We start from the raw sequence: 21,940 nt of genomic DNA, 5'->3' as shown, positions 1-21,940 counted from the left end.
CCCATTTCAACATATCAACAAATTTTTTTGATGGCTTTTAGCTAATCCTAGTAAATTTAGCCATCCATACATTACCCAAATTGGCAAACATGTTATGCAAAATATAACAAGCAAAAATCCAATCTACAATAAAATTCATATCTATTGTTTAATTCAATTGGATATGGATTTCTTTGAGTAAAGTCCATATTTCTTTTAGAATTCCAATGTAATGTTTATTTATAATCCTCACTTTAGCCAAATAATAATTGAATTCCTTGTTGATCAACCATTTGGTGGCTAGAGACTTATAGCTACGAATAACTGTCTAACTCATATTAGAGGCCAAATCTACTAGCAAGTACTATCCAAGATCAAAGTATTTTTTTGGGATTTTTGAATATCCCCATCTTCTTAAATACTATTGTATTTGCACAAGATCTAGGCCAATCAATGATTAGACCAATGATACAATAATCAAAGTCATAAACAACTTGTGCATTGACTCAATATTTCTTCTTCTTATCAAAAAATGCATCTTTGTCATTTTTAGAGAGCTAACTCAAGGAGAATTGTGTCCTATTGATAAGTCCAATACAATGTTCAAACCATAAAAGACTAAAAGATTGGCTAATTTGAAGCCTTTGGGCAATATTTGGCCACTGTAAATATTGCTCTTTGAATAAAAGAATGGCTTAAATCACATAATTTGTAAAGAGACACATTCTATTATTGCCAACATCTTAGGCTCTTTTCAATCTTCTAATAATAGCTCTATTCTTATTTGATCTAAGATGCTTGAGTACTATTGCCAATTGCCAAGTAATATTAGTTTGTGAATAATGGTTATTGTTTTTAAAAATGGGGTGGTCTTTGATGGTTGAAAGCACCATCTAAAAGCCTTGCCGCATTGTTCTTGCCGTTTGGCAAAACTAGCTATCAGATTCATTCATAAAATAATTCAAAACTCAATTGCATGATTTGGATATAATATTTTGAGTAAGCATCAAATTAAAGTTGTTAATTGCTTTGTGAACCACTTCAAGTTTGTCTACATCATTGAATTCAAAGAAGTCGTCTTGAAACTTGTTGTCAATTTCTTAGTATTATTCTTCAAACAATTCATCAAATTCCTCATCAATTACAAAAGTGGTCAACATTTCTAAATCTTGGAGGATCTGCTATTTTTTGGAGTGCCATAGCATGGTAACATTGCAATGTGAAATGGAATCAAAGAGGTTTAGGATTTGCTATTTTTCAAAGCATAGAAGCAAGGTGAAGTTGTAGTATAGTATGGAATCAAAGATGATTAGGATTTGCTATTTTTTTGAAGCGCAAAGGCATAGTAAATTAGCAATGTGGTATGGAATCAAAGATAGAAGAGTTTTGAGGCAAGCGACAAGGTTTTTGACATTTCATTTGTCTCTCTTTTGATATTTCGATTTTAAAATCATCCACTTTATAAAGTGGGTAATTTGGTGAAGTATCAAGTAATATTTTGAAATATCACAAGATACTCCAAGATCTCATCACAAGTAAAAAAATCAAGTTTGATCATCATTATTGGTTATATTTGCAAAACAAATTTAGTATTTTTAAAATTTGTCTTATTTTTTAATAGAATTACTTTTTGGTTAAATACTTAACAAAAAGTGGTATCATATTTTAATTGTATTAGATTATAAATGAAAATGTTATATAATATCAATATAACAATTCCTAAGACTTAGTAATATTACATGTATTTTAGGGTGGTTAAAATTAGATTTGATTTAGAATCAATATAACCACTAATTCCAAGACAAAATTATTATGCAATAAAATTCAAATATCTTAACCACCATCTATTTTATTTTTTTAATTAAGGTATTAAATATATTTTTTTATTATCAAAGAATATAAAATATAAAATATAATAATTAGCTAAAAATATTTAATTACTAAAAAAAATTATTAACTATCTAAAAAAAATTTAATTTTAATTCTTGTAATAAAATAAAAGCATGACAAGCTAATAAAAAATAACTTGTAAAAGTATTTATATTACTTTGAACTAGAATAAACATCTTATAAATGTCACCAAAGCCAAAAATTAGAAACTATCCTAAATAATTATTCTAATTTTATTTTATTTATGTAAAATAATATATATTTTTAATGTATATACTTACTTTTATAATATATATTACAACCTACTAGAGTTAGACAAGTCCTTCAAAAGATGCATTCACAAATAGTAGATGGCTACTTTGTATAAAATATACAAAATGCAAAAGCTTGAAAGCAAATTATTTGTAACTAACTATGTACAAACAAAATATGTGATTATTGTTGTACAAGTAATAATTGCCCTACTTTATGAAGGATAGCACAAATAGGATTTATTTCTATGGTAACAATTTTGTTAACTAAATTATTTATGAAGTAGAAGCTTAATTCTATTATATATATCAATTATGCAACAAGATAAATTCAAGTTTAATTTATTAATAAAAATTTTAATAGATTGTCAAAAAGATTGTTTAAGAAGAATGAGAAAAATTGGGCTAAATAGCATAAAATTAACAATTGCCCAAAAATTCCTACATAATTTAATTGCAAAATTAGATATTTTGACTTACAAATATAATCTAAATCAACAAATTTTTGCACAATTTTTACCAAAACAAGCAAAAGAGGGGAATAAAAATATATATATATATATATATATATATATATATATATAATAAATAAATAACTCACTTAATTTAGTGTTGGCATAAAACCACATTGTTTTTAAATTAACACACCTCATGTTTTAAAACAATTAACATCAACAACAAATTCATTGGATATACAAGTAGAAAACAAGTGCCTCACAGATACACAAAGTGAACAAAATAAGTCATATATAAATGAAACATCTGTTTCTCTTCTACACCTCCTTTAGGTATCTAACACTACAAGCATTAAGCGATTACAACTTTTACTGAAACCCTAAAATTCTCAATTTCATTTCCAATTTCTGCACACAGCACACATTTGCATTTAAAAAAGTGACATCAAACAAGTGACATTCAAACGCTCCCGTAGGAAACCTAATTTCAAAACATTATGTATCACATAACAAAATACACCATTTTCACATCTATGTCACTTCTGCTTCACATTGTGTAATGAGAGAAAATCCGGCCACGAAGCAAGGTCATACACAGACAATTGAGATACATCAAAAAAAGTTATGAAGTGTTAAGACACGTATAAAAATTCAAGAAGTAAACAATGCTGTTTTCATGTAACAAAATACTGAAATAATATCTCCGAATAAACGATCCCTCGCGATGTGAGGAATTCAAGTGGGGGTAATTCGAATCGAGGACGTAAAACACAGTCAAAGAAACACAAAACTTCACACGAAAAGGAGCTGCTTATCTTCCGCCTGATCATATTGTTGTACAAAAAGCCATTTGGGTTAGATCTCGAAAAGGATGCAATTTAGTAACAAACAGATTCATTTCTGGCACTGAAGTTAGGAACCTTTCCAAACCAACACCAGCGATTATCAAGGAAGTACGCATTTGGGTCAAAGTTTTATTAACGACCACGGAACACTTCCACTCGAAGAGAAGAGAACAAATAAAACTATGATAACTGACACGACAAAATTAATGGGGACCCTTGGAGATCATTTTGTTGGGGAAATGAATCTCTGGTCTCTTAGAGCGGACGATACCCAGGTGGGAATCGTAGTCATCAGACTGAATTTCCCACTTTCTTCTCAGAGCCTTGTCAGCCTCGATCTCTCCAGCAGTTTTCCGATTCTCCGAAGCGTGAACTTCCGCCAAATCCATGTAAAGAATGGCATTTTCTGAAAGGGATGATCGCTCCTCATCCGTGAGCTCCCTCAAAAACTTAGCAGGACTTCCTGCCCATATCTATAATCATCAAATAATCCACACACATGAAGTTACACAGATATCTTCCACTTTCAAAGTAAAAAATATTTCGAGACTTCCGACATGAAGAATCCAGACGCATTCGTGCACTGAGTCATTTTCGAATCCAATATAATTAAAAGGTGGTTAACTGACCTGGCCAGAAGGAACGCGAGTCCTTTGTGTGACTACGGAACCAGCCGCCACCATGGCACCTTTCTCCACAACAGCTCCGTCTAGAATAGTAGAGCCCATACCAACAAACGACTCGTCCTCAACAGTACACGCATGAAGTACAGAATTGTGCCCTGCAAGCCAACTTACACAATGTGATTGATGCATGCTTACCAACTGTCAATTCCACCTCAAAGAAATATAGCAGCGCAGACAAGAAGGCTTAAACCAACTTTACTCCGATTACAAACTAGACACCACATAAGTGGGAAATATAAAAGTACATGGAAGCATAAGAAGCACTTGTAGAACGCTGACTTACCAATAGTGACCCTATTGCCGATTACAGTAGGCTCAACATTGCCACTTACGTTGGTTTTGGCTACATGTACTACAGTATTGTCCTGAATATTCGTCTCTGATCCCACTTTGATATGATGAACATCACCTGCCACATAGTCACACCTTCGTATGTAGGTAAGGGGTGAAAACCAACACGCGAGAATGATGTCCCACATTAAGACGACTGGAACTACCATACAAAGTCCCAGTCTCGAATGGTTAGGGACCTAAATTATACGGCTTTCTTCTTCTTGAACTAAGGACTCTACGAAATTAACTTACAGTTCACGTCATATTAAGAAATAAACTGTGTGCTACATGTAATCTGTCAGATAACCAGCAAGAGTAACACTGTGTGAGCCAAATCTATGAGATGAGGATTCTAGCAGATGAGCACTGATTGAAATCTAAAGCAGTGTGTAACGACGGTATACACACGTGTTCAGCTCTGCTAGGATATACTAGGTTCACAGAAGCTGGCACCACCATTATCATCCTCTGAAAACTCCATTTAACATCTTCGAATCAAGAATGTGAGCATTTTCCATTCAAGGATAGTATCGCATGTATATGCTGACACTAAGATAACTACGATGTTTGAAAATGATTCAGCCTTGTGATACTGCCTCATAGCTTGAGAAACACACGGAGGATGGACGAATTAACTTCTTACCTCGTAGAACACATCCGTACCAAACTGACGACTGCTTTCCAATTTCCACTTCACCAACAACAGAAGCACCGGGGGCCACGAATGCGGATTCCTCAATGACAGGCTTCTTGTCAAATATGCTTAAAACGGTTTGATGCTTGGAAACTGCAGATCATATTTGTAGCAGCAAAACGCGTTATCAAACGTATAGGTCAACTGTATCCTAACCCAACTCATGCAAAGTTCACATAATAACAAAAAAACATACAAGTATAAAACAAGTTACATTCCGCAACCCGAACACTTCACGAACAGTGTGGACCAGCTCTCTGGCCCATATGCTAAAGACTGGATTTGAATCGGATGCCCATTTTCCCATGGTTTAACCAAAGAAGGAACTAACGAACGTTGCCCTAGGGAAAGGCATGTTCTGATCACATAAGAGCAAAGTTATATATATATTTTTTAAAAATTGCCCTCTCAACGGAACGATGAAGAAATTCAGCTGAAATTGGTTTCAGCCCCAATGCCATAATCCACACACCAATTGAAAGAAGCGGTAAACTAGACCCTCTAAAGCCTCACTCTACCCACTTGCCACGCATTTGCAAAATCAAACTACACCTGGATCACCTTCCGAGTCTGCACTAAAAAGAGGAACAACCCATTCCCTAATTACCACCACCGACTCCCACCCGATCAATGCCGCACCTGCAATCCAAGATCTCGAATCCAATCCAGAGACCTAGCCATGGGAATCTCTTACCCTCATCTTTGAACGTGTTGCCGCCTTGCAAGCGTGAACCGAGACGATCTAGAGCTTGGCCGGTGGTGCGCGCAGCCTTGCCCAGAGAGAAGACCACTCGACCCAGTGTCCCCATTGTGCCTCGCAGTTGTCGATGGTGTTGTGACGAATCTACAATCTCCTACCTCTCCGTCTCTCAGCAAATCCAACCCCCAGATCGGCGAGCTCGGTCCAAACCCTAATGCACCGAACCACTAACTAGCTCTTAGTTCGCCTTAGGGGACCCAGCCGGTGCTTGGGTCCAAGTCGACGAATGTCATCCGTATTTTCGATGAATGTTATTGTGTGTGTCTTTTTTCACATGTATAGTTTCGTTCAGTCTTCGTCCTCCGTCGAAGACGACGGAGTTCTTCGTTCATGATTTCTCGTTCGCCGGAGCTCCTCCATCCCGCGGTGATCGCCCCTTGTCGCAGAGAAATGGCGAATTCAAATCTTGTTGTTACTTTCCCTGCACAAATTCGGCAGTTGCGTCCCTCTAGCGACCCTTCTACTCCTTCAAAACCCCATCCCATCTGCTTTTTTCTTAAAGGAATTCTGCATTAGTTGATGGTTGTCGCCTCCATTTTTTTCCTCTTCTTTGGTGATGGCAAGTTGAGGAACAAATTTTAAGGGCTGTTTTTGTCAAGCGGGAGAGGGGCATGGGTGGAATATGCACGTCTGTGTGGTGAGGTGGTGTTGAATTAGAGCTCTGTGTGTGTTGTCGTCGTCGGAGGTGTTTCCTTGTTTGAAATGAAGCCAAACATGATGGATTGCTGTTGGTTGATATGATTTATTGTGGCGATAAGCAAAGGTATCCAGTTAACATTGTCATAAAAACCTTGTCAAAAACATCGCTATGATGAAGGCCTTAGAGGTCGACGGTGCATTAGGTCATGATCCTTCCCAAAAGGTTACACAAGAGATGCTTCGGGAAAAGAAGGATCACATGGAGGAGGTGGTTCCGCTTCAGGATCTGATTGCTCCGCTGGATTCAATGCCCCCTGTGGAATTTGCCTTTGCTTATGGCTCTGGAGTTTTTGCTCAATCCCGGCATGCGCGTGGGAGTTCAACTGATGTAAGCATTCAAGAAAACGTGTCTCAGACGCAAATTCGAATTAATTAGTTTATTAGAGTCTCAGATGCTCTTTAAATTTTTCATCTATTTGATTGTTGTGATGCCATGGTTGAGGATGGTATGGTTAGGCACCAATGGTTGACTATATTTTGGGAGTTTCTTCTCCGGCAGATTGGCATTCCAAGGCAAGAATGCATTGTTTTTCTCTTCTTTTTAATTTTAATTTTTGAAAGTAAAAATTCATGAACTGTTTTATCCCAAATTTTTATATATATATATGTTATTTTGGAGCTGGTTCAGCACACGAGTGACTGGAAGCTGAGTGTGGGGACTGTATTTGACGATTGGGCAGAATTTGGACAAAAATCCTCATCATTACGCTTCATGGCTGTCTTGGTTTGGTGGCAGAGCGGTATGTACATAAATTCCCTGTTTGAATGTTATTGAATTTTCATTGCTGTGCAGTTGATCGATGTATATTATTAAGTCGAATGAACACTCTTATTTTCTGTTGCAAGCCTTAATAATAGGAACTAGAATTCTTCTAATGTTATTGCAATACTATCACCTCTTAACTGTTGCAGTAGTCGCAGTAATCAGAAGAGAAAAGCAGTGATATATTGAAACTGCGTTCCTTTAATGGATGGCTGAAAGGGTCATGCGCAGATGAGCAATGTTGCTGAGAGTATGGGAGCGGGTGTCCATTTTAATGCATTTGTGCCGTGGAAAACAAAGGTACGCATCTGACTTTTGGAGAATATGTACCTGCCTAGCACATATTCCGAGAATTCTGTTAGTCTCTAGTTCATACCTGTTACATATTGTCCCGTAAAAGACAACCTGGTGGGTTTGTTCTTGTTCTGATCTCGTTAAACCTGAAACCCGTGGTCACACACTGATTCTTTCCTGCTGAATTTGGCTCTATTAGTTGGACTAAATTTAATTTGATTTACATCTGGTTGTAAGTGCATTTACTGCTGAGAATCAAATGTAACCGTGTCTAAACTGAATGGAACAATTGTATGCAGAAAATAAAGTATGGAGTGATCAGTGTTGATAATCTTGTGAAGGATGTTTACACATGGCAAAGACTATACATTGGTGGACGATTGCAGAAACCGGTGCGTGGGTTTATTATGAAGGAGAAGGGTCACTTGATCTTGTAGCATATAATTAGGTCAACTTATTGCTCTCGCTTCTTTTGATGCGAAGGAAACCCCCTTATTTTTGCTAGTATTCCTGCAATGATTGATACTTGCGGTGGAACATAATATCAGGTGCGTTTGTTGGTGGATCGGATTCATGGAGAAGAAATGAACCGCAAGAATTTGCAAGCCGCCCTGACAGCTGCTCTGCTTTTACTGCCAACCGAGTTTACTGAGGTATCGTAGTAAGCTTCATGTTTGCCAACTAGGCCACGTCATACTGACATCCAATAGAACTGTGAATTCTTCGTCGCAATTTGAACTGGACAACGTTAACAATAAATGGAGAGTTCTTGATTGTTGAGTTTTAGAAATAAGCGAACATCAATACTCAACTTAAAATTATCTAGTTTTATATGAAATCTAAGTGAATGGTGATCTCTATAGCGTTCCCAAGCAGTGCCCAATGTAAATGAGCGACCGTGTCGCTGTGTAATTTCTACTGTTGGAACTTGCTGTCATTTGCAGTTAAATTGGTGTTCAGCCTGTCTATGAAAGTGGTGTTTGCAGGAGGATTTGTATGCCACTATATGTGGACTTTCGTACATGGGTGATGTGCGCATGCTTTTTGCTGAAGACAGGCATAAGGTAAAGATCTCAATTTCTGTCTTATCCATGTATCCTGTTGTTCACGATCAACACCAACATCATATTAATGCGCTGTTTTTGCGTACAGGTTCGGAAGATAGTCCAGGGCAGTTCCACTCGATTTCACGAACTGTACAGAGATTCAATAAATACTTATGCGTCCCGGGAAATACTGCATTCTCCACCACAATTTTCACCTGATCTAAAGGCAAGATTTAAACAGGTTAGCGTCTGCATCGCAATTTGTTCATAAGAGACTTGTAAACCATATCTTCGGGCAACGCACGCGTAGAGTGTTTTGCATACATGCACAATCATTGTTCTACCCGCAGATAGCGTAATTCTGAGAGTTTTCAACAAACTTGCTTTGTCCTGCGCAGGCTAATAGGATATCCACAAAGTATGAGTTGTTGAGTTCACTCCCTGCTTGTGTAATGCAACGACTAGCTCGGCAAACAGGCACTCAGTATGATTCCAGCGTACTTGGTGAGCAGAACATAGATGTCATGGCGATAGCTAACATAAGAACAGAACAAAGACTTGTTTTTGTGTTTTTTTGTCTTGAATGTGGATGATCATTCTAAAATCAATTCTCCGTGCAGCAAATATGGCTATTGCCGAGGCAGTCGTAAATTCCAAGGAGGGCCACACCAAATTAGTCACTCGGGCAGTGAGCAGCATCGTGCGGACTTCAAGTTTCAGGCAAGTGCTTTCAGGAGTTTTAGCCGCTGGAGGTGTGAACACAGTTCGATACGTGGGGAGGAAAATAGCCAAGGCTTGGCAGTCGCGACAATAAAGTCGTAAACTTCTTTGACTGAATCTCAAATTTCCATACGACTTCTGTAATTGCAATCAAACCCACAACTGGATTTGAAGTACAACCTGTATTCATTGTAATTGTACCTGAGGGAAATGATGTAGAACAGGATAAGTGCTCACTCTAGCATATGTTACCAGATGGAGGAGTTTAGGCGTGAATCGAATTTCTTCTGTGGATTTAACTCGTCTCAATGTGCTGGACTCCGTTGGTATCCAGCACTGACTATGGTGCCTCGCAAGTAGCCATGATGTTCAAGGTTGTTGCACTTATTGCCGTTTATGTCCTTACCGACTAAAACTAGTGAGGGAATTACACCTTCTCTACAGTGCTCTCCACCGCACATTGGATTGGACTTTCAGTGTAATGTATCCACCAGCAAACTTGAGAGCGATTCAGCAAGGCTGCAACTTAAAAATCAGAAACACTCTACAGTGTCATTATCAATGGACAATTTAAGAGTGCTTACTTCACTTGCGATTGGCTCCTGATCAGCTGATTCCTAGTACCTCCTCGTGAAATTTGTCCAGAAAACTTTGAGCAACGCAGGCAAGACTACCCACATGGTTCCCAAGCTGGTGTCCGAAATGCCGAACACTTTCTTGTAGCTGGACCGGGTTTTCAAGTCCTGGTAGTATGTCCGGATGTGGGGGCGTGAATTCAGGTATTCTTGATCTTTTTTGGTGGAAAACAGGCGGTACACTACTGGCGTGAAGATGACATCTGCAACGGAATATTGATTTCCTGCCAAAAACTTGAAATTCCTCAGCCGCATCTCGGCCTCGTCCAACAGGGCCACTAGCTGCGCCATGTTGGCGTTCACTGTTTCGGCATCGTCTACTTCCCGTAGAACTTGTTTCATAGAGACGACCTTTTTCCTGTACACATCTGCCAGGTCGGGGAACCGTTGCGCATACGACTCAGCTGTTTTGATTTTGAACTTGGTGACGTACCTGAACATCCCGCGGGCAGGGCTGTTGAACATGGCGAAGAGGTTGCCGTCCCAGGCATTTACTTTGGTCAGCCACTCCGATACAAAAGTGCGGTCTACTGCATCACCTCCGAGAGACGACCCCTGACGATCCGCCCACCTGTTAATCAATGCAACGTCCAACACTACTTGACAAATCTGAATCACGGCCGCAGATTAATATAGGGATGAAGGAGCTGGTGAGTCAAGCTTACACAAACTACTTATAACTTACTTGACTATGTCCAGAGACTCGGTGAGTATCTCCTCCTTAGTCACTAGCGTCGGGCTCCAGCCGTGAGGGTTTAGCCTCATGTAGCCTGGCGTTAGAGATTGGCCATTGAAGATGTCGATATGTTTCTCTGTGTACTGCATTTGCAACACTGTTGAACTGCTGAATGCTGAGGATTCATCGTCTCTTTCTTGCATTTAATTACTTGCAGTTTGCCTAAATAGATCAATTCTCAATTATGGTTCCAGAGCAAATTTACCGTCCTTACCGTCAAGCTTTTCTCTTCTAAAGCAAGTTTGACTTTCGCTGGGTTGAATGCAAGAGGGTAATTGTAGAACTCGGGTATTTCTACTACAATATTCATCGCCATAGAGCCTGCAAACGACCACGCTCTCCAATGTCCAAACTTGATTGTTCGAATGCAACATTCGGCAATTGCAGTAGTCATTCCTATTTAAATTAGTGCAGGACGGATGCAGGGAAGGATCTTACCCTGTGAATTGGTTGCATTGGTAAAGAGGGATTACAGTGCGGTCCGATGTTGTGGCAGCAATTCAACAGATGATAGCTCAGTCGAATGAAGCTACTTGTCACCCGCTCCTGCATCATGTCTATCCATTTTGCGGCCCCGTCTTAAAGAAATGACTTGGATCGCATACGAAATCCTAAAGCAGGCTAAGAAGAATCTACACAATTTACCAAATTCTATGATCATTTTTTTCGATAGATTGATATGGCTGTTACTACAATGGGACTTCCGATGCAATATATTAAATAAACGAACAGAACGTCAACAATCCGATAGATGGGTTCATCTTACTTTTTGCAATTGCGTTAAATTCATCACCTGTCAATGAAGCAGAACAGAATAAACCTGTCAGTGTTGCGCACAACAGTGACAAAACTCGGCGAGTACACAATCACATTTGGAGCAGTCTCGGACTGACTGCGAGTTCAAGTCCTGTTGTATTTTTAATATCTAATTGATTTATCTCCTGTGAACGCTACGAAGATGCAAGAGGGACGAAAGGGGGAGAAGCGGTCGACAAAGGTGACGTCTCCTGAATCCATTAACGACTTGGAGAATCTGACGCAGTTGCATGGATTCTCATCCTTATTCAAACCATCATAAAGCTCATTGACTGGCATATTGCGACGCTTGCAAGCCATACTTGTTTCGATCTCTGGCTCTACGATGAAGAAGACCAATCGAACCAAGTGATACAGATCGTCACCCAAGTAGCAAAAAAAAACTGCTCGCCACCAACATTGATTAACCTCATCCACCAATCTACTGCAATCCAACGCATCGACAAGGTATCCATCATAATGAGCAAATTCTATTTCTTTTCAAACCCTAAAAATGTTGCGAACCATTTCATCCACAATATGTCAACATCTTAGATGCACTATTTGTGTAACATTCGTAGTCAGGCAACGGTCTTATCTATTTATTTGTTTGTTTGTTTTTATTTTTATGTCTCTTGTTTTCTTTTTCTTTTTCTTTTTATCGTTTAGTTACAATACTATTATTTTTACAATACACTGTTACATACAATAAGTAAATATACATACATATATATAGATATATAGATATATATGCACATAACCTTTGTGATGTATGTTTCATTCATATGTCAACCATGTTATATTCATAAAATTTTTGGTTTGTAAAATATGGTCCATATGGTTGTTTGTATGCTGTTAGTGATGTGACTTGTGATGTGTAAGTTAATATCAATCACATCATAGAAGAATGATGATCAACAAAGTAAGTAGAAAAGAGGTTGAAATTTTAACTCATGAAATACTTGGGGCAATTGTTTTGTGCTGAGCAATGGATAAATTGACAACATGGTTTTTTCAAAGTCGTACAGAATTGTTCAATTGATTTGGCAGTTACATTTGGGCATCCCACCAAGTACATGGAGAGAGGATTATACCCTCTTTACTATGATAAAATGCAAATTTACCCTATCTCCTTCGCTTTTTCTTTTCTATTTTATTATTCTAATAACTGTAAAAACATATATTTGTGTTTCCTACTTTTTAAATTCGTTTTTTAATCCTATTTACCTTAATTACTTATTCATAATAATAAGTATTGCACATGTCACGACCTAATCCTCTTTGAACAAATTTATAATTTGTTTTTCAAAAGATTTAGTAGTAACCAATTTATTTTATCACCAAAATTTTCACGAGAGAAAATCTGTAATAATTTTCATGTATATATATATATATATATATATATATGTGTTGATGATGTGGTAAACTGTAGAAGTTAAAATATGCCAAATTTTAGCATTTCAAATTAAAAGTTAGTGTTATTTTTTTTAATGATTTAAAAGTTAGTGTTAGGAATTCTCAAAAGATTTAAAAGTTGTGATCTCTCACATTCTCAAATAAATATAAAAACTCTTCAATTAATATTTTGTGAGCACATTATTCTGCTGTAAATGCATTTTACTTTTTATAACATGTCAAATTGATTATATTTTAACTGTTAACTGCAACTGTTACAGCGCACATGTTTTGCGACGCAGAGAGAGAGTGAGAGAGAGAGAGATGGAGAAGCGCCACAGAGAGGCTTGGCACATTCTTTGGACACAACCCAGAAGTTCAGACCACAATGAAAGAAGTTAAAAAGTTGGCATGTTTATTTTTTTGAAATCATACAAAAACATTAAAATAAACTTCTCTATAGAAAATAAGTGGATGACAACTGAATGGACAATCTGGGGGCTCTCAAATAAAAATCATTTTCCCCCTTTCGGATAGAATGTTAGAGTGACGCAGTGTCAACTACAAAGACTTCAACCAGAGAATCAACACCCCATTCAATAAATAAAAGAAAGAAAAGAAATACATACACATACAGACACGGGCTTGGGGTGTCCATGGACACATGGACACCGGCTTCGCCCACAACCGTCCAATGGCCCATTCCCACGGAATTCCGCAGCAAGATGCGGGTTCTATAGCCGCGGGCGAAGCCGGGGCGGAGGGGAAGGGAGGGGGTGCTGGTGCCGAGTGGTGGGTTTGAACGTTGCGGAGAATTCCGAGAGGATCGGTTGCGCGGAGGAAGTGGAGAAGTGGAACTGCCTTTGGCAAGGACAGGTGAAAGAAAGAAAGAAAGAAAGAAAGAACGAAGAAGAAGAAGAAGGAGAAGAGGAAGAAGGAGAAGAGGAAGAAGGAGAGGAAGACGAAGCAGGTTGCAGGCTTTTGTGTGGAGATTGGGCGAGGGATTGCAGTAGGGTTTCATGTGAGAGCTTCGAAGTTGAATGACCCAGGAAATGGTGTACCTGGGAGGAGAGTGTGTGAACCGCATTGACTGCGGTTGAAAGTCGTGTAGGTTTAGTGCGCTCTGAAATTGGGGAAGACAGGGAGAGGGTAGTTACGGCATTAGGTTAGCGAAGGTGTTGCACTTGGTTTTGGTAGCTGAGATTGGGATTGGCAATCTCTGCAAGCTTTTGGCTTAAAGTTTTTTTATTCAAATTTTAGGAGGGTTGTGTCAAGAGCGTTACAGCTCAAAATGTCAGCGGCAACTGTACCATCAACTACTACCGGTAATGCGCTCTCCGGGGGTGCAGCGCCTGAGAGAGTGGCCACCAAGCCCCGGAAGAGGACCACGCCAGCGTCGAAAGTGGCGTCAGAGGCCACCGAAGCACCCCTCCTTGCCGCTACACACGCCTCTGCTGTTACGCGTGCAAGACGAGCTCGAGAGCCTAGAACGAGTTTGGAAGAGGTTGCGATGGCATTTCCAACTCGGGACGCCAATGGTTTACACGACGACGACGTAGCCGCTGGTGTGACTCATGAAAATAATACTCCTCCCCTGACCCCTACGACAAAGAAACCTTCATGTGTTGTTGACACTGCGTCCGACAAAGCTTCGCCCTCAAAGCATAAGATATCGAAGCCCGCGATCCCGAAGGGCAAAGTGAAGAAGAAGACGTCGCTATGGGCCACGATGGGCCATTTATTTTCTCCCTCCTATTTACTCCTTTTTCTGGCCGTTGGTGTGGGGGCAGCTGTTTGGTCTCTTCGGCCCAAGGCAGCACTACCCGAGTGGTATGCTTCCTCTAATGAAGTTGGGAAATTGGAGGAGTTTATGACCAAGACAACGAAATGGATACAGGTTAGTCGATACTCGCTTCGTACTTATTTTGTTTTCTTCTGAAATTCGAAATGTTGGAGTCAATCCATCTTTGTCTTTTGTTTCTACACCTCTTTTCCTGTTACGCGGACTGGTGTTTTCATCTGGAGAAGAGTTATTTTCTTCAAATCGTGGAGCCAATGCAGAGCCACTCTTTTTGTTTCTCAAGGATTTTTCGTAGTTTTGATCTCCATCTTTCCTGCATGTCGGATGTATGCGTTTCAAAATGAAATATCCTTCGCTTTGCACAGGTTAAACAGGAAAAGCGGTTATTTAATATACAGTTGCGTGCAATTTATGTATTTGTAGGTACAACTAGAAGTTCTTGACATGAAAATCGAGAAAGGATCAAATGATTTACGAAACGAATTTAAAGAGAAACTCGACTCTCAAGTGGCAGAAATGGAATCTGGAGTGAAGGATTTGAAGGCCCAAGTTGACCGGCTCTATCAAGGCGGAGGTCCATTGAATCGTGACGAAGTCATTGAGCTTGTGAAAAAGTTCATGGAGCACCGTGCCTCTGATAGCACCGGTAAATCGTTCAGTCTAGAAGACGTCCGGTCTATTGCACGGAAAATAGTGATGAGTGAGGTTGAGAAGCATGCTGCGGATGGAATCGGGCGGACTGACTACGCTCTGGCCAGTGGGGGTGGACGTGTAGTGGATCATTCAGAGGGAGTGTTTCTGGGGCGAGGTCGACAGTTGTTCAGCATGGTGTTTAGCAGCATCCTTACAGGGGAGGCTAGGAAGCATCCACTAGCGCAGAAAGTACTAGAGCCCAGTTTTGGTGAACCAGGCGAGTGCTTGCCTTTGAAGGGAAGTAACGTTTTTGTGGAGATCTCTCTTCGGACAGCCATTCTTCCTGATGCAGTTACTCTTGAGCATGTCTCTAAGGTAAGACATTACGAGAATCCTCTGTTTACGATACGTCTTGCTACCACGTTGTGAGAATTTTGCCATGGCGACGGAGGGTTTTGCGTAGGTTGTATCGTCGGTTTATCCGGGTATCATGTCGTATCGAGTCGAGCTTGTTGACCGTATCCACGATAGTTGGGGTATATTTTGGTTCACTTGTACGGTGTGCGGTCATAGACATGGGACGGGAATATCAATTAGTGTGGGAGTGTAAAATTACTTAGGTTTCTTCTAGTTAATGGGCTTACACCCGAGTGTAGTTATGAAGCACTTAAACGATGACTGCTGATATGGTTCTGTGCAGTACAAATGTCGAGCTTGATTAACATATATTGACACATGACCGTGTGTGCTACAGAGTGTGGCTTACGATTTGTCCAGCGCACCTAAAGAGTTCCAACTCTATGGTTGGCGTGAGGCTCGACCAGCTGATCGAAGTGCTCAACCTTCACCAGTGCACAGGCTGCTAGGGCAGTTTGTTTACAAAACGGATGGCCCTAGCAATATTCAGACGTTTCATCTTTCTAAAGAAGATGTTGGTGATGAACCGATAAACATGGTCCGACTCCATGTATTATCCAATTACGGAAGTACCCTTCATACTTGTATATACCGAGTCCGTGTTCATGGTGTAGATCCTCAGGGAACTCTATAAAGAAGTTGATGCAAAGTCACAACACTTGTAGGTTTTTCTCGTCATGTGTACAAGTACATTTTTCAAGATTACCAAGGTAACAGATGATGGAGTGGATTTCCTAAGCGTTTTCTTGTGATGACAAGGGAGCATTTGCGGTACTGGCCTTTTGCTGCAGCAGAGGTAACGTGTTTTTACATCATCGACCAAGTTACGGTGACACGAGCATGGTGGCTACCCGTGTCAATCGAGCCTCGACTCATCGCTTTAGTTAGGCTAGTTGTCCACGATGCTGCTTTGCTGTAGAATTCTTAAGGCTCGACTGATTAGAGCGAGACGGTTGATGCCGAATGTGTACGATAAGGATAACACTGTCTCGAGGATTAAATTCCATGTGTCCTTCTCGAGATTAAACCCCCAGTGGGGCAACACGGTTGCTTTGTGAATTGGCGTTGATCCTTCACAGGCTTCCATGAGAGTGATAGTTCTCCAAGGCTGTGATGTGGCACCTTTAGAAACTGTGAATCATAATCGAAACCATCAGTATGCTGTGAGTGTTGTTGAATGGTTGCTTTCAATTCGCAAAAACAGAACCGTGCCACATTTGACATCATGTAACACGTGAATATTTTTTGTCGCATTCCATTTAGCCCCTAGCCGAAGAGCCCTCAAATCAATGCATTAAGCTGCAGTTTGTAGGTTATTGCATGTTCAGATGGTATCTACTGCACTGTTAACACCCAGGATGGTAATATAGTGATGTACCTGCAAAACCTCATCTTTGATAGTGTATAGTGGACGTTTAGGGATCAGTGACAGTAAGGAGAAACCAAAAGTGCAGGCAAGTATGCAATATGATAAATGAAGGTGGATGTGATCATTTCGTTTCATCTATCGTGAGGTGAAATAGATAAGGATTTTCTAAAAATAGAAATACATGTTTTAAGACCAGTTCTCGTCAGGGTTATCCTACAGGCCGCGAAATTGGGACACACGACCAAAATGGCAGTTGAGTCGCCTGAGTGGCAGTTGGAACGAGTCAAGAAAGATTGAAATTGCCAACTAACCATACAACAGATCACTGCTAGACAAAGATAAATAATCGGCAAAGGCCAAACACTTACATCTGTGAAAACGTCGTTAAGCCACAAGTCATTTTGTCACAGTTTGAAAATATCACTAAGCCAAATGTTCCCAATAGATTCGTACTCCAGTTGTATCAAATTCTAAATAAACAATGATACCTAGCACTACGGAATATAATTTCTGAACGTGATAAATTTTCATTTGCAATACACTAGTCTACATCTCGGACATTGATGGCAGATGGATGCTCTACGTAACCCCAACTACCACAATTTCGTTGCTGATTTACAAACTCTCTCCAGGTGGCAGCTCAGCGAGCTTGGGAGGCATACCCAGGACCCGTTCCATGTCATATCGAACTTCAATATTTCGGATGCTGTAACCCACCACCATTAGCCAGTAAAGTATCCTTGCCAATTCAGCTGCAGTAGTTTGTGTAGCTGCCCTCTGTTCAATACATGATACCACACAGAAGGCATGAGAAACCGAAGTCTCCGCTGCATGAAGAAATTAATTGCATATGCTAGGGTTACAGTCGTTCTCCTCTGAAAAGGGGCGCTCCACAATTACAAATATAAACTGGGTTCGATAATACCTTGTCCCTACACGTCGTCCATTACACTCTCTAACAGAAGACTTATTAAACCTACTGACTCAATATGACACCCAAAAGCAGGATGAGAGAATGTATTGCGGAACCTTGAGCTTGTCTGGTTCAGCAACTCCAATCAAACGTGCTACAAAAGTATTCATCGCCTCAAGAGCATCTTCGCCGGCACTAGATGTCAACTCCTGAACGTACAAACCAAAAGTTAGTTACCTGGCAATCAACTGGAGTCTACGCTTGACAAATTCCATTACCAAGAACACTGGACATGTTCCAGTGCCTTGTACACGAGGACAGGGTTGGAGGTGCCACTAATACTCTGATCGATTACAGATAATCCATTCAGTATATACGAAATGAAAATCACCCAACAAATCTAAAGAGACCAACATTAATGAGTGTTATTGGCTCGTCACCTGCAGGTTCTGAGGCTGTAGTGATTTCAAGTACTCCAAAAGTTCGTTTTTGCCACGCCCTCTCAGTTCAAGCTGCTTCCTCAGCTCCTCGACTTCGTTTTCAAGCAACTCGATGTACTCAACTGCATCCACCCGCTCTGGAATTTCTTCATCTTTACGCCATCTCACCACCTCTCCACTCACTGTTGATTTTTGAGTCCCGGGTGCATATCTAGAGTCAGACTGAACAACAAGTCACTGAGTTAACCTACTGCATAAGTAGCAAACATTCACATATCAGCAGCATGATGCGGCATCATAATACAACATTGCATCAACAAATCGTAAAAATAACTCACTGTAACATTGCTTGTAACTGGAAGAGCGGCCAGGCTCAAGCTCTGTTGCAATTCTAGTCGATACTGAGCGTTCCTGAACATGTATCCAGTCATCATCACGCTGTACATGAGCTGCGCTAGGTTCTCAGCTATCTGCACAATGTTTCAAAATACAGTAAACTCCTGTTAGTACCAGATTAAGCTAACACTCCATGTGACGGCGTATAAAACTGCTCTTCAGGCTTACCATACATATCTGATTTTACTATTATCCTCAACAAAGCATGTCGTAAAAACTTCGTCCTCAGGACAATAAGTTGGAGACCAAGTACATAATGAATGACAACCAGTAGTAGATTCTGATGTAGTATTAGCTTTGTACTTCTGAAGATATATAGCCTGAATCGATAAATTAGATGGTCAACCATCGGCATAAACTTGTAGCTTTTTAAAAGGATGTACTATTCATGACTCGTTCCTCTTAACCTTAAACAACTATTACAGAAGACTTTATAGCAAAATATATCCATTTCACTCGAAAGCTTAGAGAATGTAAGGTGATAGTCATGGAGTACGAAGCTTACTGTCGAGACATGAATATCAAAAAACTGCGGTGGAAGAGTACCCAGCATATTGGTCACGGTTTGACGCATGGCTTCTACTACCTGCCGGCAACTCAAAAGATAAATACTACACATGTGACTTGTCGGCATTTTAGCATACGCTTCGCAAAGTGCAATCAGCCGTTTAAACCTCCTTCAGTTTACCAGAATTTCCACTTTCCAGCCATTCTCTCGTGAAAAGACATGAAATCCTCAGATGGAGCCTAATGTTACAGTAGAATACACAGAAAGCTGCAATTATCTACTTCAACTGCAGACTTAAGAATAAACCCTACCCAAAGCATCACAAGAAAAACATGACGAAAATAAGCACAGCCAAACAGGAAACAGCAATAGAACCACGTAAGACTCGGCGCCAAGTAACCGCTTCGGCCCGAAAAGCCACGAAGCAAAAATGATCTACCTGAGCAGGAGCTTTCTGAACGAAGCGCTCCATAAATTCTGGTTGCACATTCTTCACATACTCCTGCAGCATGTCTCTCCGGCTTTTGTACTGCAACGGTTTCACAAATTTAAAACCCTCAACTCCGACAGGCCCAAAATAGCCCTCCCAATAACCATACACTCAAAACCCCGCTATGATAATTCAACACATTGTCTTAAAAAAAAAAAACCCTCGAAACCACTCCACTGGTCACGAATCCGAGTGCGGAAATTCCTTAAACTCACACAAATTCCTCCAATCCTCTCCGCTCCCCCAATTTCAATAAACCCCGAGATTCCAAAATTGTTCAAAAAACTCCTACGATACCAACACTCACAGCGGAATCTACATTCGCAGCCGCATCACTCTCCACAGACGCCACCTCGTCGCTGCTCTCCGCATCCCCATTCCCGCTGCTGTCGCTGCCTCCTCCACTCGCGACAGCGCTCACCAACAACACCTTCCGCTTCGGCTTCGGCGACACCAGGGGCAATCTCAACAAACCACCCGCGGCCACAGCGCAATTCCGCCCGCGCCCCTGCGCCCGCCACCGTCGCCGCATGCACAACCCGGAGGACAACGCGAGCCCTGCATTGGGGTGCACTGTCGCGGCGGGCACGAGGTGGCCCGAGCTCCCGGGCGCGACCATGGCCTGCAAATTCAGCGACATAGCCACCATCTCTCTCGCTGTCAATCTCAGTCAGTGTCGCTCTCCCTCTGCCTCCCCGTCTCTCTCCCAATGCACCCTCCGAGTTCAGAGTTCAGAGTTCGGCGATGTGAGCTTTTACTGGGCAAATGTGGCTGCGTCTCTCTCTCTCTCTCTCTCTGTCCCAATTGCAAAGGGAGGAGAGCTCCGGCGATGGGAACGGGTCCCGAGCGATGGACAAATCTTGGTCCCGCTTCACTCCACTTGGCTTCATTGCCTTCTTCCTCTTTGATTGTTTTCTGTGGCGTCTTCACAACGTTGGTGGTGGACGACGAAGGATAAGGGAAAGGAGAAGGAGACGGTATTTAAACCCTAATTTGTGGCATTTTAAACACGACTTTTGGACAAATGAATGAATGGGATTCCTCTTATCCCATGGAGTCCTTTTTTGGATTGTACTTGAGATCCACCATACATGGCAAATTTAAAATTTTGTTTAATTTTTTTGTGCACAATTTTTTTTTGTTGTGACATCTTCCAATTATATATGAAAAATTCAAAATTAATTATTGTTGATTACACGTATTTCTACAAGTCTCTTGGTCTAAACTTATATGTATATGTACATATATATATATATATATATATATATATATATAATATCTGAGCAATCATTAAATTTTTATCATATATATATATATATATATATATAGTAAATTACTCATTTGTTTTCTTTGAGCTTAAATATCTATCTAATACAAGTCATGTGATGAATTGATTCTCCTTGCAAGGAAAAGAAGATAACAATGAAATGGAGTTATTAAGATTATTGAACAAAAGGATAGGAGTAGAATCTAAATATGAAGTATCAAGAGACATGATTAACAAAAATTATATTAAGATGTCATTTTCTTGCATAGACTTAGATTTGCCTACAAAATTAGACTCATACAACATAATTCCATCAAGTTGTTATAGTATAAAAACTAATTTAGAAGTTGGTTTTACAAAGTTTTTCTAAATCAATTGTAGGTACTATTTCAACCAATATTAAATTTTTATTTGATGCAAATGCTATTAACAAATTTAAAGTAAAAAAAATGGAAGACTTCCACACAAGTAATAATAGGAATATTTTCTTAGGCATACTATGCTTGAAACTATTTGAGTTTTGTATACCATTCTTATTCAATTTCATATTGTAATCTTATCCATATGTGATAATTTAGGTAATATAATCATTTTTTTATGTAAATGCAATCATACTTATGTACATGTAACTTCTATGCTTTTAATTATTGTCATTCTTTGTGAATGTGTTATGCATAGAAATACATATAAAAGTGGCAAATATTGGTGTTGGATTTGAAGAACACATTTC

General features: G+C 39.9%; 5 protein-coding genes across 23 annotated transcripts; 2 read left to right on the top strand and 3 right to left on the bottom strand.

Annotated features, from left to right (window-relative positions):
* Positions 1–3,517: 3,517 nt before the first annotated feature.
* On the bottom strand, positions 3,518–6,034 carry LOC112284815 (gamma carbonic anhydrase 2, mitochondrial). Its single transcript, XM_024525083.2, has 5 exons — positions 5,828–6,034; positions 5,083–5,226; positions 4,390–4,515; positions 4,050–4,201; positions 3,518–3,893 (listed from the first exon to the last, which is right to left on the bottom strand). Exons 1-5 carry the CDS (start codon positions 5,940–5,942, stop codon positions 3,624–3,626), a joined length of 807 nt encoding a protein of 268 aa, XP_024380851.1. The 5' UTR covers positions 5,943–6,034; the 3' UTR covers positions 3,518–3,623.
* Positions 6,035–6,292: 258 nt separating this feature from the next.
* Positions 6,293–10,933, top strand: LOC112284813 (uncharacterized). 11 transcript variants are annotated; one of them, XR_016504066.1, is made up of 12 exons: positions 6,293–6,920; positions 7,049–7,105; positions 7,273–7,332; positions 7,587–7,655; positions 7,949–8,041; positions 8,198–8,302; positions 8,636–8,713; positions 8,802–8,936; positions 9,094–9,199; positions 9,316–9,513; positions 9,671–9,789; positions 10,061–10,933. XR_016504066.1 is itself a non-coding variant. In XM_024525074.3 (11 exons), the coding sequence occupies exons 1-10, from the start codon at positions 6,702–6,704 to the stop codon at positions 9,507–9,509; spliced, it is 1,140 nt and encodes a 379-aa protein (XP_024380842.1). In that variant the 5' UTR covers positions 6,293–6,701; the 3' UTR covers positions 9,510–9,513; positions 10,061–10,933. The 11 variants fall into 11 exon arrangements, 7 of the variants coding, with proteins under 7 accessions (XP_024380842.1, XP_090107820.1, XP_024380841.1 ...); XR_016504065.1 differs by having other exon boundaries at positions 8,624–8,713; XR_016504064.1 differs by having other exon boundaries at positions 7,575–7,655.
* On the bottom strand, positions 9,520–12,040 carry LOC112284814 (glutathione S-transferase TCHQD). 9 transcript variants are annotated; one of them, XM_073535231.2, is made up of 5 exons: positions 11,905–12,040; positions 11,553–11,579; positions 11,225–11,332; positions 10,736–10,869; positions 9,676–10,621 (listed from the first exon to the last, which is right to left on the bottom strand). In XM_073535231.2, exons 2-5 carry the CDS (start codon positions 11,574–11,576, stop codon positions 10,033–10,035), a joined length of 855 nt encoding a protein of 284 aa, XP_073391332.1. In that variant the 5' UTR covers positions 11,577–11,579; positions 11,905–12,040; the 3' UTR covers positions 9,676–10,032. The 9 variants fall into 9 exon arrangements, with proteins under 9 accessions (XP_090107821.1, XP_073391332.1, XP_073391337.1 ...); XM_073535236.2 differs by having other exon boundaries at positions 10,736–10,883; positions 11,260–11,332; XM_090251695.1 differs by lacking the exons at positions 11,225–11,332; positions 11,553–11,579; positions 11,905–12,040 and adding exons at positions 9,520–9,616; positions 11,001–11,180 and having other exon boundaries at positions 10,000–10,621.
* Positions 12,041–13,764: 1,724 nt separating this feature from the next.
* LOC112284775 (SUN domain-containing protein 2) lies at positions 13,765–16,994 on the top strand. Its single transcript, XM_024525000.3, has 3 exons — positions 13,765–14,873; positions 15,201–15,785; positions 16,165–16,994. The coding sequence occupies exons 1-3, from the start codon at positions 14,268–14,270 to the stop codon at positions 16,459–16,461; spliced, it is 1,488 nt and encodes a 495-aa protein (XP_024380768.1). The 5' UTR covers positions 13,765–14,267; the 3' UTR covers positions 16,462–16,994.
* A 541-nt stretch (positions 16,995–17,535) lies between these two features.
* LOC112284777 (uncharacterized) lies at positions 17,536–20,879 on the bottom strand. The gene is made up of 7 exons (XM_024525001.3): positions 20,251–20,879; positions 19,893–19,982; positions 19,451–19,531; positions 18,888–19,019; positions 18,550–18,771; positions 18,226–18,318; positions 17,536–17,973 (listed from the first exon to the last, which is right to left on the bottom strand). The coding sequence occupies exons 1-7, from the start codon at positions 20,590–20,592 to the stop codon at positions 17,812–17,814; spliced, it is 1,122 nt and encodes a 373-aa protein (XP_024380769.1). The 5' UTR covers positions 20,593–20,879; the 3' UTR covers positions 17,536–17,811.
* Positions 20,880–21,940: the final 1,061 nt, after the last annotated feature.

The sequence above is a fragment of the Physcomitrium patens genome, chromosome 7, assembly GCF_059467195.1.
Source record: "Physcomitrium patens ecotype Gransden chromosome 7, ASM5946719v1, whole genome shotgun sequence".
In the NCBI taxonomy this organism is placed as follows: Eukaryota; Viridiplantae; Streptophyta; class Bryopsida; order Funariales; family Funariaceae; genus Physcomitrium; species Physcomitrium patens.
Note: the sequence above shows the minus strand (reverse complement) of the source record. Positions and strands in the feature narration are given on the sequence as shown.